We start from the raw sequence: 17,184 nt of genomic DNA on the forward strand, positions 1-17,184 counted from the left end.
CTCCAGATAGCTGCATACACTTTTATAGATCCATCACCATGTTCCAGAGTTTGCAGAGGCCTAAAGTCAGGCTGAAGATGACTCATAAGAGTGTTTCCTTCTAGGTATAGTTCTGTATACGGTTGTCTCGACAGGATTTGCGTCATTATATGTTGGCTTTAAATAAGAAAAGTTTTCCAACGGCCGAGGCATAAATAGCTGCTTTCGTAGACAATATGCACATGCCGTCACGCCGTTGTCTTTGTTCCTGAGCGTCACTTTTCTGTGTTGTTGATGTGCTGGTAGCTGTGATTAGTGTGTGTGTGTTTTGTTGTGACTTCTGACACTGTTGTTCTTTGTATGCATGACTGAAACAGCTGCAATGTAATGAATTCTGCCATTTTACATGTTTTGCCTCTGTAATTATTTTTCGCTGTTGTACGAAACTTGTCCATAGGCCAATGATGGCATTTAGCAGGAGACTGGCCAACCTTCATGTATGCTTATTATTATTATTATTATTATTTGAAAAACAAAATGCCACCAAAAGCATTTTGAACATCACCTACAGGTGGCAGCAAAAATACAATGAAATGTGGTGTTGAGGAACACAATTTTGAAGTGAATGATATTGATTTTTATGATGTGGGCGTAGTTTGCCTTACTTACATAAGGTTACGTGCATATATTCCCAGAATGTATCTTCTGAGACAGTGTAGGTCTAATATGGAATGATACACAGTAGTACAGTGTACATTTTGCAGTCGGTATGACAACAAAACCTTTGTGAAATGACTGTAATGTCAACTTCCCTGTCACGTTTGATTACCGATTGATTGCAGACACTAATGCGAGGTTGAAATTGTCACTATGAACAACATGGAGACCAATATGTAATGCACAGAGGTCATAATTTAACTTTTTTCAGTTACATACTGTGATTGATATCATTAACATTCCAATGTGTACAAAAAAGTTAGAACCCATAAATTGCTGCTTGTTGCCATGCTGTTTTTGTTATTATATAATGTAATTATTTATGCATTGTCTCTTCTACTATGGGAAACTAATTGTCTGTGATGTGGAGATTTTGTTTACACAATTAATAATATGTCAAAGTTTGCAGTTTGTGTAGAGTTTACACAGGTGATATATACTACTGTATGTATTTTAAGGAGAGTCTGGAACTGAATGTAGGTACAAATAAAACCAAAATCAGTTGCTGTTAGAATAACCTTTTATCTATGTATTTCATGATAATAACCACTTTTTTCCCCTTCTTTTTATGACACTTTGTCCCTAAAGACCAATCTCGCAGGGCAAGTTTTGCCTCTGTAAGACAGTCAAGCATGGAGACCCCTCCAAATGCCACCCCGCAGCCCTTCAGACAGCCGGTGAGTGCAGCAGAGACACATGTATTCCTTTTCCTTTTTTAGGAGCATACTCTGATATTGTAAATTAGTCATTCTCGCATGGAGCGCAAAGCCAATTTATTTAATGCCTCATTTAAGATTTACACTTTCATCAATAAAGAAATATTAAAATTTTGTTGCATATATTATTTGAGCTTGGCCCAGTTGTTAATGATGGATATTCTTTGTATTATGAAGTACAGTATTTTATAATGGTTAGAGCAGTGATTTTACTCTGCTCTTATCATCTGTAATGGAATGGAATCTCTTGTCATTTCCAGAGTTTTCTCAATCGAAGGTTAAAGGGTTCCATCAAGAGGGCCAAAAGTCAGCCCAAACTGGACCGGACCAGCAGCTTCAGACAAATGATTTTGCCCCGATTCCGTAGTGCCGACCAAGAGAGGTAATACAACTTTACTGTGTAAAGACCATAAAATTTCATATGATGGAACCATTCCTCTGGCTGCATAATGTAAGTGAGACTCATGGGGGGTTTGGACTTTGTCCCAGTGTGTTCTGGGCAAAAGCCAAGCCAAAAGGTTGCCAGTTTATTGCATGCATAATAAATATAATCCTACTTGACCAAGGATACATATTATTAAAAACATTGCAGTTTGTGGCTTTGTCAATATTTATTAATCAAATCAAAAGCTTCCTTAACTGCCTTTTCGTGTGCAATAATGAAAAATCAGCAAAATGCCCATTGTCTGTAATTCATGAAGAACCCTCAGTGCCTGCTGCATGTCATGTCACAGCCTGCCCTGAGATCACACAATAATACAGCATCAACAATACCCTTAATCAAGCACGCGCAAATCCAGGGAGAATACTGCACGGTGGGCTCTAGTATCTCCATGCAGAAAAGGATAGATGGCAAAAGTGTTTTTTATAGATGTACACAAAGAAGAACGTTCATGCATGATTGTGCTGCAAATAGAATAACCTATCATTAGATACTGCTCTTAACCTGTGAGTCAGGCAAACAGCATGACAATATTAGAATTTTCCCATGTGTTGTCAGTTGGTGTTTTTGAATTCAGGTCATTCCCATGAGGCTAACTTTTCGAATAGCTTTGTGTGGCATTATCGCTGCTGTGCTTTTCACTGGAATAGGTATTATGTTAGCTGCCAGATTTGTCTGTGAAAGGTAGCAATGCGGGGATGTTGTGCTGCATTCCAAACAAGCTTACCGCAACCTGTATCACCTATGTGTTAATAGTGAAAGAGTGTGGCGTAGAGGAAATGTGTTTTTGCCCTGCTGTGTACACGACGTCGAGACGCACACGATTGAGAAAATGTGGATTGACAATGCGATGAAAAATCTGCTTTAATTTACAAGAGCGGGTCACACGGCCGTATGGTTGGTAGCACTGTTGTCTTGCAGGAAAAGGACCTGGGTTTGTGGCCCGGTCCGACCCCGTGTGTGCATGGGTTTTCTCTGGTTTTCCTCCCACATGCAGATGTGACCTGGACATTTTAAAATTGTGTGAATGTGAGAGTGAAAGCAGTAGACAATGAATGAATTTACAAGAGCTGAATACAATGACGCTATAATGGTGCTGAAAGTGATTGTTAAAGGTCCAGTGTGAAATAATTAGGGACATCTAATGGTGAGATTTTTTCCAAAGTGCATCAAATAAAGTAGCCTAAGTGTTGTATTTTTGTGTCCCTTGTGACTTTTGTCTACAAAGAAAAACGTTGTGACAAGAAAACCACGGTGTGTAAACTGTTATGAGCATGTAGCATAGCACAGGACATCTCCACATGCATCATACGGATGTAGCTGTAACTCCGTTCACACGGGTGACTCTTTTGTCCTCATTTGGAGCGAAACTTCCTCAGAATTCTATTCTACTCACTGCAGCGATGGCAACCTTATTCAGTGGTGGAAAACCCTTGATTTAAACGTTTAATTAACGTATTTCAACCACGCTATGAAATGCCAAGCAGGTCACATCTTACTACAAAGGTGTTTCCTTCCATGTATGATAATGTTACTGGAGGTCAGTGCAGACTTAGTGACCTTAACAACTGATTGCTGGACCTTCATAGCAACACAGAGCTACATGACTCTCTATGACTTCTCTTTCTTTTACAGTTAGTTTCCAATTGACTGGTTATTGTTACATTCATATTGTTAATAAATTATTTAAATTGACAATAAAGCCTTAGTGTGGTATATTGCAAAGAAATTATATCAGTCGTGCCACCATGTAGACAATCGAATTGGGAATATAAAAAAATATAAGAGAGAGAAAAAGATTGAGAATGGAAGTGAATCGTGACCTTATAATCGAAAATCGAATCAGATTTGGAGAATTGTGACACCCAATGCTACAATGCTAATAAAACTGGATCTGGATCCTGCAGCTCTACAGAGCCAAAAGACCCAACATCTTTTTTTAAGGTTTAAATGTAACATTTAGATCATTTAATCTAAAAAAATCTAAATCTTTTCTTATTTCTGTTATCCGTTCAGGTCAGGAGGAAATAGCTTGCAGCTTTAGAAGCTCTCACGTGCTTTCTTCCTGTTTTGTTTTCTGTCGTGAGGTCACATCTCAAAGGAATCTTGCTTGCATTGTGATCAAAATTATATGCTGTCTCCACACAATCCAGTCATGACGCACACACGGGAAATGTGAAGTTGTAGAAAGGGGGAGGCGTAAAGTAAAAATATAATGCTGACCGCACACTTTTCCCCCTCCCTGATGTATTCTCGACATTTTTAGGGCAGGTGGGGATGCCCGCTAACCATTTATGTGGAGTTTAGCTGTTCACGCAGTATGTGAGCCAACACAGAAGCCCAAGCAAAATAAAACAAATGATATGTGATCCCGAGGGGTTAAAGGCAGCACTGAAGAAGAGTTTGGTGTTGTTTGGGGCTAATGTCGGTAAAACCTTCCCCTTTGACCAAAGACATCCCCCGGTTCCCACCGCTGCCTCTGACAGCTGCTTTCACAGCCTGCCTCCAGTTCTACCCACACACAAGTAATTCACTCAGTAGTGTTAGGATGACTTAGCTAAATACCCTCAGTATCCAACCTCACACTCTAGGTTTTAAACACAGCTGCTGTACTTCTGCTGCCAAGTCGGTTTACCGAAGCATTTCACACACTGCACTCTCTGCGACAGCACTGTACCTCTGACAGACTTTAAATGTGGCCTTCAATTATTGCTCGCCATTTGCAGTCCAACAGGTGTCTCTGAAAAACTCTCCCCTTTATTAACCAATTTGTGCCCTGTTCTTCCTACCACCCACTGATATTCTCCTTTGTGTTCAAAGCAAATTTGAATAATGACGTCGTTGCTCCAGCTTTTCAGTGCAGATGAACTCCACTTTTTTTTCAGTTAATCAGTTCTCAAAATGAGTTTCAGAGAATATGAAATGGATAATTACACATTTTGAGAGTCAGACTTGTACACTTAGACTTGGGATTAGAAACATTATACCACGCATTAGATTCTGGTTTGATTAGCTTAGCTGAAAACTGCTGAAAAGCATCCTTCATCCATCCTAATAGATTACATGACACATTATCCCCTTTTAAAAGTGTATCTTTATCTTCATGACAATTGAAAACATGTTAATTATGATTATTGAGCGTACTGTAATGTGAATTGTGTTGCTTTGGAACAAGACAGATAAGTTTTTACACCAGGTAAACTGTTTTAAATGTAAGCTAAGCAGCTACACTGACTCCCATATAAGGGATTGGAACATAAAGCTGTATGCTAAAGCTTCATGACTTCCTTGATTGTAAGAAGCTGCACACACATACTGGATGACTCTGGTTTATAAGGCTTTTCTTGGCTTGGTTCCTGCTTATTTATACACTTTTCTTCACAGAACAAAAAGCCATTATGCCTTATGTTCCAATGACATTTTGTACCTGTCTGTTCCCCGTGTACGGACCGAAATGGGGGTAAAAAATGCTTTCAGTTTCTCTGCCACCTCTGCTTGGAATACCCTCCAAACTGAACTAAAATTATCAGCTTTTATTTCACTGGGAGCTTTCCACTCTACCTTAAAAGACTGACAATCCGGGAGTCCATTTAACAGTGCCTGTGTTCTTAAATTGTTACTGCAACCATAACTCCTGCACTTTATTTGTGTATTTACTTGCACTTTTATATTTCAATGTTTGTTCCTGTTTTTATTAAACCCTTGTGAAAGAGGTCTTGACCTCAATGGGTCTTTTATCTGGGTAAATAAAATAAAATGAAATGATTGCCACTAAAATAACTTAATTTTATAGTCTTCTGACTCGTATTTAGCCCACATGAACCCTGACGTGGTTATGATGTTTATTAGCAGTATCATTTCCAGCCCTCCTGTAAATTGTGATTAAACTTTGGAATAATATGGGGGGTCCTGAGGCACAAATGTTTGGCAACCCATGCTTTTAAATACAGACATGGGATTTTCATCTCACTGAAGCTGACAACACAAATCAACTTATGTCCTTAAATCAAGTGGATCAGCTAAAGATCTATACTTGCTGCATACGAGGCCCAAACTTCACGTCTGTATCTTACAGCTGTCAGCCAGCAAATCAATCTACTCATTAACTGTGAGTTTATATTTGCTGTACCTCAACCTAAAATGCTGCACTTAAACCCAAAAGGGCAGGCACCCCCTCACTGAATGAGATGATGACACACACACACACACACACACACACTGAAGTTCAATAGTGGATTTAATTTGGTCCGCCTCGGGAGAAAAAAGTTCTTGCTACATTTTTTTTCATTTGGCTTAGTGACCTCGCTTCGCCTGAGAGACTGCCTTGACTCACATTTATGCTTCCACTTCCACCAACACTTTTCTACGCCTTGATAGAGCTGGCCTGCACTAAAGGTTACCCAAAGATCAGGTTGGATCCTCTGCACCACAGTTTCCCAGCAGACTGTAACTGCTGCAGTCTTACCCAATCTACACAGTTGCAGGCTATATCAGTTCTACAAAATCTGGTGGTCTTAACGTTCCCATAAACTCATTATAAAGGGATCTGGTCTCAGGAACCATACTGACATCACAGAAGGGACTTGTGAGAATGGGCTGCAGTGACTTATTTTGGATTATATAAAGAAGCAGTAAAATCAAATCTGACATTGAATTGTAAATAAATCTCTTCTTCTCTCACAAGGACTCGCTTGATGCAAAGCTTCAAAGAATCCCACTCCCATGAATCCCTACTGTCCCCCAGCAGTGCCGCGGAAGCTTTGGACCTGGTTTTGGATGAAGATGCCATAATCAAACCTGTCCACTCTAGTATTTTAGGACAAGAGTACTGCTTTGAGGTATGATACGTTGTTTTTAAAGATGGGAAATTGTGATTTTCTTTTCAGGATTTCAGGATTTGTAAATTGAAAGCAATTTTTGTTTGCCCATATGGAAGGCATCATATCACTGTAAATACACATTTACTACAAGTCTGTTTTGACTGAAGGTGACGACCAATTCAGGGACAAAATGTTTTGCCTGCCGCTCAGCTTCAGAAAGAGACAAGTGGATTGAGAATCTTCAACGAGCTGTTAAACCCAACAAGGTAGATACAATAGATGTTTTTGTCCCCGCCTGTTGACCTTCTCTTGTACTATAAGGTGTAACATGAAGGACAGATGTGGATAAGGACTGTTATAATCCAGTAATAGAACTCCTCATTTCATTTCCAGGACAACAGCAGAAGGGTGGACAATGTACTCAAGTTGTGGATCATTGAAGCTCGAGACCTCCCGGCTAAGAAACGCTACTATTGTGAGCTGTGTCTGGATGACATGTTGTACGCACGCACCACCAGCAAACCCCGGACCGACACCGTCTTCTGGGGCGAGCATTTTGAATTTAACAATTTACCAACCATTCGTAGCCTTCGCTTGCACCTCTACAAGGAAACAGACAAAAAGAGACGCAAGGTGAAGACGGGTGAAGACTGAAACAAAAGGATCAAAAGAAACTTAAATAAACTAATGAAAGCATGCTGTTTTGTTTTGTATAATCTAGGAAAAAAGCACATACATAGGCCTGGTCAGCATCCCCATCTCCAGCATCACGGGTCGGCAGTTTGTGGAGCAGTGGTACCCAGTGATACAGTCCAGTGTTTTGGCCAAAGGAGGTGGTGTTGGAAGCGCCAAAGTCATCAATGCCTCGCTGCGTATTAAGTCTCGCTACCAGACAATGAACATCCTGCCAATGGAGCTGTACAAGGAGTTTGCCGAGTACATAACCAACAACTACCGAACACTGTGTGCTGTTCTGGAGCCGCTGTTGAGTGTGAAAAGCAAAGAGGAGGTGGCGTTTGCTTTGGTGCACATCCTTCAAAGCACGGGGAAAACAAAGGTAAACAATTTACATGCATGTAAACTGCCGTTTCTTTATGTTTATACTGACACCATAGGAGAGTTTCTTTATTTTGCCTTCACTGAATTACACACCTAATCTGTTCTCAGGAGTTCCTATCTGACATGGCGATGTGCGAAGTGGATCGATTCATGGATCGTGAGCACTTGATCTTCCGGGAGAACACGCTCGCGACTAAGGCCGTGGAAGAGTATCTCAAACTGATTGGTCACAGATACCTCAAGGATGCTATAGGTGAAACTACACAACACTGTGTTTCATACTTAGAATACTTAGATAGATTAATTTTGATCTTAATTCTCATCTCAGTCTTTTTGTTTGAGGATAAACTCATGTATAAAATGAAATGACAACATTTTAGCCACATGCAAAGAATTTAATTGGTATTATTTTGATTATAGGTCAAATTTACAGATGTTCTGATTGTAAACTATTCTTGACACAGTTTTGCAACATATTTGAATGCCTCAGTACATTTGAATACATTTAGGAAGGCCTAAAACTGTGGTCCAGATCCAGCTGAATGCAGAGTCTGATTTAAAACTTCCAGGTGACTTCATTCGAGCCTTATACGAGTCTGAGGAGAACTGTGAGGTCGACCCAATGCGCATCCCGCCTTCAGTTCTAGCCGACCACCAAGCCAACCTTCGCATGTGCTGCGAGCTCTTACTCTGCAAAATCATCAACTCACTCTGGTCAGTTTTCAGTACTGAAATTTGAATTTTCCTGACATTTTTATTTAGTTTTTTTTTTCTAGTTGTTGATGAAAACGGATTTTTTTCGGTTTCAAATTGTACCTCCTCATTCATTCTTTTGGTTTTTAAACCAGTATACTGCATAATAGTATTTCTTTTTGCAAACTAAACTAACTAAACATAGTAGGGTTTTTCCCAGTGATATAATCAGTAAACAGTGTTTTATGAGCATGCTCTTCCTCCTCAGCAGGGTACAGTCGTTTTCCATATACATAAATTTATCTCCTGCTTCTCCGTGACAGCGCTTAATAAAGTTATGTTTCTATCTCAGCATATTTCCCCGGGAGCTGAAGGAAGTTTTCGCCTCATGGAGAGCCAGATGTGCTGAGCGCGGAAGAGAGGATCTGGCTGACAGCCTCATCAGCTCCTCCCTGTTCCTCCGCTTCATGTGCCCAGCCATCATGTCGCCCTCCCTGTTCAACCTGATGCAGGAGTATCCCGCTGAACGCACGTCCCGCACACTCACGCTCATAGCCAAGGTGATGCAGAACCTGGCCAGCTTCAGCAAGTGAGTCTCTGTCATTGCTCGTCCTCTACACCAGCAGCAAGATAACAATATTTCTGATTCAGTTTATTTTTAGAACGGGAGACATTGATGCTTGTGTGTGTCTCATAGACGCTTGCAGTTTTGACTGTGCGGCTGGAAGTCATTACTCACCCACAATAATCTCAGAGCCTTTTCAGCTGCTTACCTTCACTCTGAACCCTTTATTGGCATTTTCTGAATATTAATGACCTAAATAGGAACCAGAAAAAGACGTCAAATGTTTAATTCTAAATAATGGACTCCACATTTCAGGAAATTGGATAATCAGATATGCTTTTTGTGGCCGTAAATATTGATTTCCTCTGGTTTGTGTTGTTTTAATTTACATATCTATGGCCTCTGGAGTCTTACAAGCAATTTGACATCACTTTGCAACGGCCAATATTTTCCACTATTATCTTCCATTTACAGACGCAACAGTCAGGCAAGTGAATGTATTTCTAATTAACAGACAATAAGGAAATAGTTGTTAGTTGCAGCCTGAGCTCACTAACAAGCCTCTGCCAGGGCTTTCATTTCTGTGTGCCAGGAGTGAGTGAACAGCTGCAGACACTGCAGAGGCCATTTGAATCTGACATCAAAGACTCTCCTGAAACAGGTCAGCTAATTGGCAATGTGACAAAATGTTAATCAGAAATTCACCCTCAAGTTGCATAGATTCACCAACTCTTGACTAAGCTCAAAAAAACAACACAACACTACATTCAACAAATTGTTAATTTAACATTCTCTCAGTAGTTTATTTTAGTGTTACTGTTTTTTTCACTTTTTTTCTGGAAACGAGTCGGTGAGTGTGAATGAGAGCCGTGGACCCATAAAGATGCAGCGAGAGGAACGGCAAGTTAGTTAATTAGTACAGTTTCATTATAAGCAACATCTTTCATAATATTGCTTTCATATTACACAGAGGCATTACACCCCCTCTCCATATGCTAATATTAATTTTTAATCTAAATTACTGAACATGTTAAAGCTGCTGTCTGCTGTTAGCCTAGCAGTTAGCCTCAATGCCACGTGTAAAGTCAAAAACAACAGTGAAAGTGAACAGCAGGATTGCCTTACTGTTGCTGTTGTTACAGTGACCATAAATGATAATATGATGTGTTTTACAGGTTCTAGAATAAGCTAGCTTCCTGCTAGTTGCAACAGATATGCAGCTAAGTTTTGTTGCTAACTTGTTTGTGTGTTTAAAGATACTTTAAAGCAGCGATTCTACAGTACTACATTGCTATAAAATATACAGGAACAGGATGAGTCTGTCTTAATTTTTGCATCACACTTGATGGTAAATTCACCTGTGAATTGTTCACAGTTTCGGGGCCTTTATTCACGACTTGTCATGGAGCCCAGCTGTAATAACCTTACATACATGTGCTGAAAGATATGCAACATTTCACTAACAAAGTGAAGTGGACTGATTATTATTTCTGTACAGAATTATTCAATCCTTTGTCTCGTGTGATGATCAGGTTGGCCTCAGAGAATTGTCAGATATCAAACTCTTAATTTTGGGAGTGCTTTAATGTTTTTTCTCAGATTTGAGACCAATTTCACTGACTCTAGATCAGTAGCTATTTCAACTAAACCGATTCACTCAGCAGCAGCTTTAACTAGTTAGATATTAGACTTATTAATTTACTGTTCTCACTCTTTGCAAATCATGTGTCCTATCACACAGATTCGGACCCAAGGAGGAATACATGTATTTCATGAATGAATTCCTGGAAATGGAGTGGGGATCCATGCAGCAGTTTCTTTATGAGATTTCCAACATGGACACGGGAGGGAATGCTGGAGGGTTTGAGGGCTACATCGACCTCGGCAGAGAGTTGTCCATGCTCCACAGCTTACTGTGGGAAGTCATGGGCCAGCTCAGCAAGGTAGGTGGAACAACGTGATAAATCTCCAGCACATTTCAATTAAACATTTATTATGATTTCTCTCACACTTTGAAGTGGAGAAATGAGAGGAAAATTAGGTTTCTGCAGCTTTTTCCATCCAACAGATACTGAGTATTATTGAAACTCTGGGAAAAAAGAGGTGAAATTAGATGTACTTAATATTTAACCTCAGCGTGTGCATTGTTAATTTAATGAAATATAATGAAAGTTATAAATACTTTTGGAGTCAGCTCTAAATTGCCTCATAAATGACCAAATGTGTAATATGATATGCTTTTCATTGCTTTTTTTTTTCTCTCTCGTGTTGCTGAATGACTTTTGAATTTTAAGAGTGGTGAAGTGAGTCATGTAGCTGAGGTTTCCGACTGCTGGGACATGGGTCGGTACTCGAACACCTGCCTCCAGGCTGTGAGAATACAATATGATTCTGCAAAATACACTGAATAATGATTTTATTTTTTTAGTAATACACCGATCTACTCTGCGTGTCTGTGCTCAATCACTGATCAGACGCCATTCTTTCTTTTTTCCCCCTTAAAACTAAGTTTAAATTAACTGCATATCTGAAAGATCGCATTAAATCATCCATGCACTCCCTGATGAAAGACGTGGGAAAATTTACTTAATCAAATTAAATATAAGTAATTCAAGAAACCATGAATTCAGCTCTGCCTTCGCATTAAAATGCATTTTTACTGAAGTACATTGGGGAAGTAGTGAACTACTATTAAGTGGTTTGCTATTGAACTGGCCCATGATTGACAACTGAAACTTATGACATTTAATGAAAAATAAAAGGATCTAATGTAGATTGGTGATGTTTGATTGTTAAGGCAAGTAGCAGTTAATGAAAATATGGTTATGTAACTGTTTGTATGTATGTACCTGAACTTGGCACAGTTGCATGTTTCCTTATCACTAAAGCAAAGATGTTAAATGTTAATTGTCGTCACTAGTTGGACCTTTAATCTCTTTACGTCCAAAAATGTAAATGGTCGGGTTTGGGTTGAAAAAAATGCCTCTGTGTTTTAGGATGCTATTCTCAAACTGGGACCTTTACCACGGTTGCTGAATGACATCAGTGTCGCCCTGAGGAACCCGCAGCTTCACATGCCCACAAATCACCAGCCAGAGCGACCCAAGGACCGACTCTTCTCACGACCATCTTTCAATCGTCTCATGTCCTCTGACTTCCAAAGCCTTATGATGCGAGACTTAAACAGGTAACTGCTCTCAACTTTCTTCTGCTGTGTACTCGTTTGTTGTCTTCAGCTTATGAGTGCTATGGTTAAAGGACCATTGTGGCATGAATAGCGACTCGTTCCTTTTCCTCATCATGTCAGGGAACTACGGTGGCCTTTGCATTCCAGAATGGATGTAAACCCTCTTTCAAAACTCTCTCCTGCCAGTCATTAGTCATTTCCTCCTTCTTCTTTATTGGTTTATGCCCTGCGGTTATGTGGGTAGAACAGTTTTTTCTTCTTTTACATTGGAAGCCTCAGCTTTAAAACATGAATCACACACTTAGGCTGGTTTGTCTCTTTTGGCTGCTGGAGACAAACTGTGGTAGTTGCTAGTCTAAAGTACATAAAAAGGCTTATTCAAAGGCTCCAAAAATCAAACAAAGTATTATTTAAAGCGATTATGTACTTATACAAACGTACTTATGGGAAGTATATTCAATTTCTGCTAATTAACCCTCCTAAATGTTCCACACTGGACCTGTAACTGCTCCCTTGGACACCAAAATGCTTTCATGCTGATAGTAAAATGTGACTTTTTCAGGATTGTGTGAATAACCATGATTTCTACTCTGCATCTCTTGCACATTAATGTAGGAATAACAGTTTCATATGGGTGTAATTAACAGTGAGACCTAAAAAAAAAAGAAGCAATCATACACAATAAGTGAGATTCAACAGCTCAAAACAAAAAAACTGCTGTATATCAAAAAGCCAATAATGAATCAATCCATAACTGCAAGCGCCATCTGTTCACTCTCTCACCTAAACCACTTTGTTTTATTGTGTTTTAATTCACACCAGCACTCTGCTGCTGTCGAGAGACAAGTTCTTCTCATTACAGCCTAACTGCCTAAATGTGAACTCGTCAAGTAAGAGCAAGAACGGAGGTAATATCGGAGGGCTCGCCCAAGCTATTTTGTGTTTACTATTTTGAGTCCCTCCTACCAAGCAGTTTGTGGAAGCACAAAAATCTGCAGGAGTAAACATGTTTTTGACAACTCAAACAACATGTCTGCCTTTCCTCGTAGCTCTCTCCTTGGGGGGGGGATTGAGACGCGTTCTCCTCGCTGGGTTTCCACGCATGGTTGAACAATCATCACATAATAAAACATGTTGTTTTTGCTCACCAGTAAATCCTTTGGCAAGTGCATATGGTCATTAAACTATTTTTAATGTTTAACTCCCTCCAAAGAGGAATGTTTTTGGTAGCATTGGTCTCTTTGTTTGTCAGTTTGGGAGCAGTATAAGAGAGAGATTATTCGATTTTGGTGGTAATATGGATTAGAATTGCCTGTTGGTTGAATTGAAAACTGTGGGAAACTGAGTAGCCTTAGTGGAGGTTTGTGTTCTGTCTCTAGTTTTCAATGAATCTGGTCTATAATAATGTTTTATTTATAACTTAAGACAGTGGTTCACAACCTGGGTGTTAGGAGCCATTTCAGAATTTGGGACATTAATGTAGTGGGTAGCTGAATAAATTGAGATGTCAGCCCAAGTGAGGAAGAATGAAGAATGGTTCACCAAAAGTTCACTTCTCACAACCTGAAACCATACCGATGATGTGTATCTGCCACCACGTTATGGTTCTTCCTGTTGTTGTGTGTCTGCAGTTCAATCGACATCTCTCGCCTGCCGTCACCTACGACTGGAGTATCAGCGGTAGAATCCCTCTCATCGAATCTGAACATGAGGCGCCACGCAGAACGAGACCTCCGCTCGTCAAGGGAAGTTTTCTACGTGACCCGTCCGCCACTAGCTCGATCCAGTCCGGCGTACTGCACAAGCAGCTCGGACATTACTGAACCTGACCCAAAGGTAGGGTCAGTCTTGAAAGTGTTTGAGGCAAATATGTAATTATTCTGTCCATCTATTCCATTCCATTCGGCCCAGTTGGAGCCCATACCTCAATAATTAATCCACCGATAATAATTTAAATTTCACAACACTTTTATAGTCGAAAGGTCAACGTCACTGTGGCTTCAGAACTTTCTGAAAAGTCATAGCTCATGAACAAAAGAGGCAATTGTGACCATATTTCATCACTCAGTTAGAGAGGCAGTGGGTATTCTCCTTAAAAGCATCTTTGTGTGGCATTGTCAGCATCGTCTGCTGAACACAACGACACTTATATGAGTTATGTGGGCGACAAGGCTAAAAACATTATCACAATTTAAAAGAAAATTAAAAATCAGTCATTAATTACCAAGATAAAATGTCAGCTTTATACTCCTGAGTCAAAGTTGAAGAAACCAGAGAATCATTTCATCTGAGGCAAAACATTACTCGCAATTATGTGTGTTTTCATAGTGCTTTAACATTATCTTGATGAATGTTAAACAGTTGTATTGATACTGAAGAAAACAATGGCCATATAAATTGTTATTGAGTTATTGCAGAGCCCTAGTTTATAGCTCTAAGATGTAAAAAGACATAAAGAGGCAACAAGGGAAATTAAATTAAACTGAGGAGATAAGATGTCATGAGCTTCAAACATTAACTTCCGTTTTCCTTGTGTGTCTCAGGTCCACAGTGTGAACAAAAGCGTCTCTATGATGGATCTTCAGGACTCGCGTATGAACAGCATTTCCAATCTGAACTCAGTGGGCGACATGCTCACCTCCTCTCAAGCCTCCATCGCCGGCCTCGGCCACAGCTTCGGGAACCTCGGCGGTCCTCATCGTATGGGAGGACATATGCCGACGGGCCCAGCGGGCTCAGGCTTGAGGCTGAGCCAGATGGGCCACATCGGGGGACCCACAGAATCCATCTCCCAACAGCAACAGCAGGCAGCAGCGGCCATGCATTTCCCTCTGTCTTTCCAGAACCCGCTATTCCATCTGGCTGCCCAGAACTCCCCAGCTCAGTCTCAGGCTCCCCCTCCTCCTCTCCTCCTCGCCCCGGAGCCTGAGAATGGCCACCATGATTATTCGCCGGCCTTTGGCAACAGCGCTTTCTCCCGCAGTGAGGACTTGTCCGCCCTGCGGTCACAGAACAGTCTGGTGCAGCCCAGCATTGTCCACTCACACAGCTACAGCGACGATTTCACCCGGCAGAATCAGAGCAACGACTACGCCTGGCACCAGCTGTCACTGCAGGTGCAGGTAGGAAGCGTTTACTCATCCTCTCACACACACAAAAACTTCTCCCCAGCCTTGTATTCTCACTAAGGACAAGATGATAGTTATAGTGATGATGAGAATTGTTATTAATGAAAAGGATTTTTTAAATACTCCTGGTCTCCATCTCTCCTTTCCATTTTTCTTTTCACCCACCTCTCCTTCACTAACCCCCTTCCCTAACCCTCAGACTACCTGTCAGAGATTTCTTCCTGTTAAAAGGGAGTTTTTTCCTCTTCACTGTTGTCTATAATTGCAGGGCCCCATGTAAAGTGCCTTGAGATAATATTTGTAATGAATCAGCGCTATTCAATTAAGATTGAATTGAATCATCAACCATCATTGCGATATCAACATGTGCAAAAAAGCCCATATTGGAAAGGCTGCTTGAACTGTGATTCATTTATGCTGCTTATCCACGACGCGGAACGGCTCGACTTACATTGCTATAGTACCTCCTCAACGTGGGCGGAGTCATCACTGCGCGGCTGCATGAAACTGCCATGACGTCTTTTTACACACGACACAAACACAAACTAGTGACTTGGAAAGCAGTTGATTGAAGATTAGTTCAGTACTTCCTGCATGACCGGAGCACAGACACCGTCTGACACAGTCACAGCATTGAAATACAGCGGCAGAGTTTGTGATGCTGCTCACTGCTCTGACTCCTCTGTTAAATATTGAGATTTTAGACATTTCCTTTGCTAAATGTAGGAGATAAGATGTTTTAAGTCTTTTTAAACTAATATTTAGTTTGGCATTGTTCACTTTGATTCTTGTCGCACGTCTTGCTCGTGACTCTTCCAGTGATTACACTCTCTGACCAATCAGTGGCCGGCAGTCTGACCACACCACGCATAGTATCGCCAGAGCAGGTACTAAAAAAAGTACCAGGTACCAGGTGCTATTGCTAATGGAAAGGAAAAAAAAAAGTGCCGTGCAGGGACCATGTAGTGGAAAAGCGGCAATAGATAGATCTTCATGCTGGTTTTGTTTGTCCAAAAACTTCCCATAAATAATGCCATGACAACAGTGCTTCTTGCTTGTTCTCACTCGAAATCACAAAACAAAATGGGAACTAAAACCAAAACTGAATTTCTGACATTGAGAACTTTTTTAAGACAAGACAAACGTAATCACCTCATTTATTATTAGTGAGATTTTAACATATTGATTGAGCGTAACGTAACTGTCTGCATCTATTGCTGCTCTCAGATCAGCACTTGCATCATTACACCCAGCTTGTGTTTCCATTTTCACAGTTCTCTCTTAGTCTGCAGTGCAAAGCACAGATTCAAGCCAAATGTCACAAAATGTGCACAGAGCAGGATTCTTCCATTGTGTAGAAGATGATAATCAAACAGTAATGTGAGGGCACTTTTGAGAGACACTTGTGATGCTGCACACAGGAGCCAGATTACTCCCTCACCTCCACCGTGTAGGGTGCTTGACATCTATCACAGTGTGCATCCTTGTTTTAACATGCTCTGTTGAACAGAGCAGCCATGTGTCATTACAGGAAATACGCCGAGTATTTTTATTTAAAGTGTATGAATTTTGGTTTTATGGAGTTTTGGGAGGATTCTTGTATATTTGTTGAAAAACTGACCCTTAACTTTGTGGCCAGCTTTGTGGGCCACTGTACGATGTCGCTGATAAGTGTACTACAGTGTTTCTGTGTTAAATTATAGTCTTTAATGATACTGTCATGCAGTCTCAAGCTATTCCTGTCCTGCTGCGTGGGCTTTAATGGAACAAGCATCACAAGAGCCTCCTGTTTTAATAATACAGATGGTGTTATCAGGACTGTGCTTTATGCATTAATCATACATGCAAGGACGTACATATTTAGACATTGACACTTTT

At 40.5% G+C, this 17,184-nt stretch overlaps 1 protein-coding gene across 1 annotated transcript in view; it reads left to right on the forward strand.

Moving 5' to 3' along the window:
* LOC122786775 (ras/Rap GTPase-activating protein SynGAP-like) overlaps positions 1–17,184 on the forward strand; it is a 39,907-nt gene that overhangs the window by 12,119 nt on the left and 10,604 nt on the right. Inside the window, exons 3-15 of the mRNA XM_044053250.1 lie at positions 1,285–1,373; positions 1,673–1,794; positions 6,539–6,692; positions 6,842–6,940; positions 7,068–7,307; positions 7,396–7,731; positions 7,842–7,986; positions 8,303–8,447; positions 8,779–9,015; positions 10,733–10,934; positions 11,988–12,178; positions 13,810–14,014; positions 14,722–15,300. Coding sequence (XP_043909185.1) covers positions 1,285–1,373; positions 1,673–1,794; positions 6,539–6,692; positions 6,842–6,940; positions 7,068–7,307; positions 7,396–7,731; positions 7,842–7,986; positions 8,303–8,447; positions 8,779–9,015; positions 10,733–10,934; positions 11,988–12,178; positions 13,810–14,014; positions 14,722–15,300 — 2,744 coding nt within the window. The remainder of the gene's footprint in view (positions 1–1,284; positions 1,374–1,672; positions 1,795–6,538; positions 6,693–6,841; positions 6,941–7,067; positions 7,308–7,395; positions 7,732–7,841; positions 7,987–8,302; positions 8,448–8,778; positions 9,016–10,732; positions 10,935–11,987; positions 12,179–13,809; positions 14,015–14,721; positions 15,301–17,184) is intronic.

This window comes from Solea senegalensis, linkage group LG20, assembly GCF_019176455.1.
Source record: "Solea senegalensis isolate Sse05_10M linkage group LG20, IFAPA_SoseM_1, whole genome shotgun sequence".
Taxonomy (NCBI): Eukaryota; Metazoa; Chordata; class Actinopteri; order Pleuronectiformes; family Soleidae; genus Solea; species Solea senegalensis.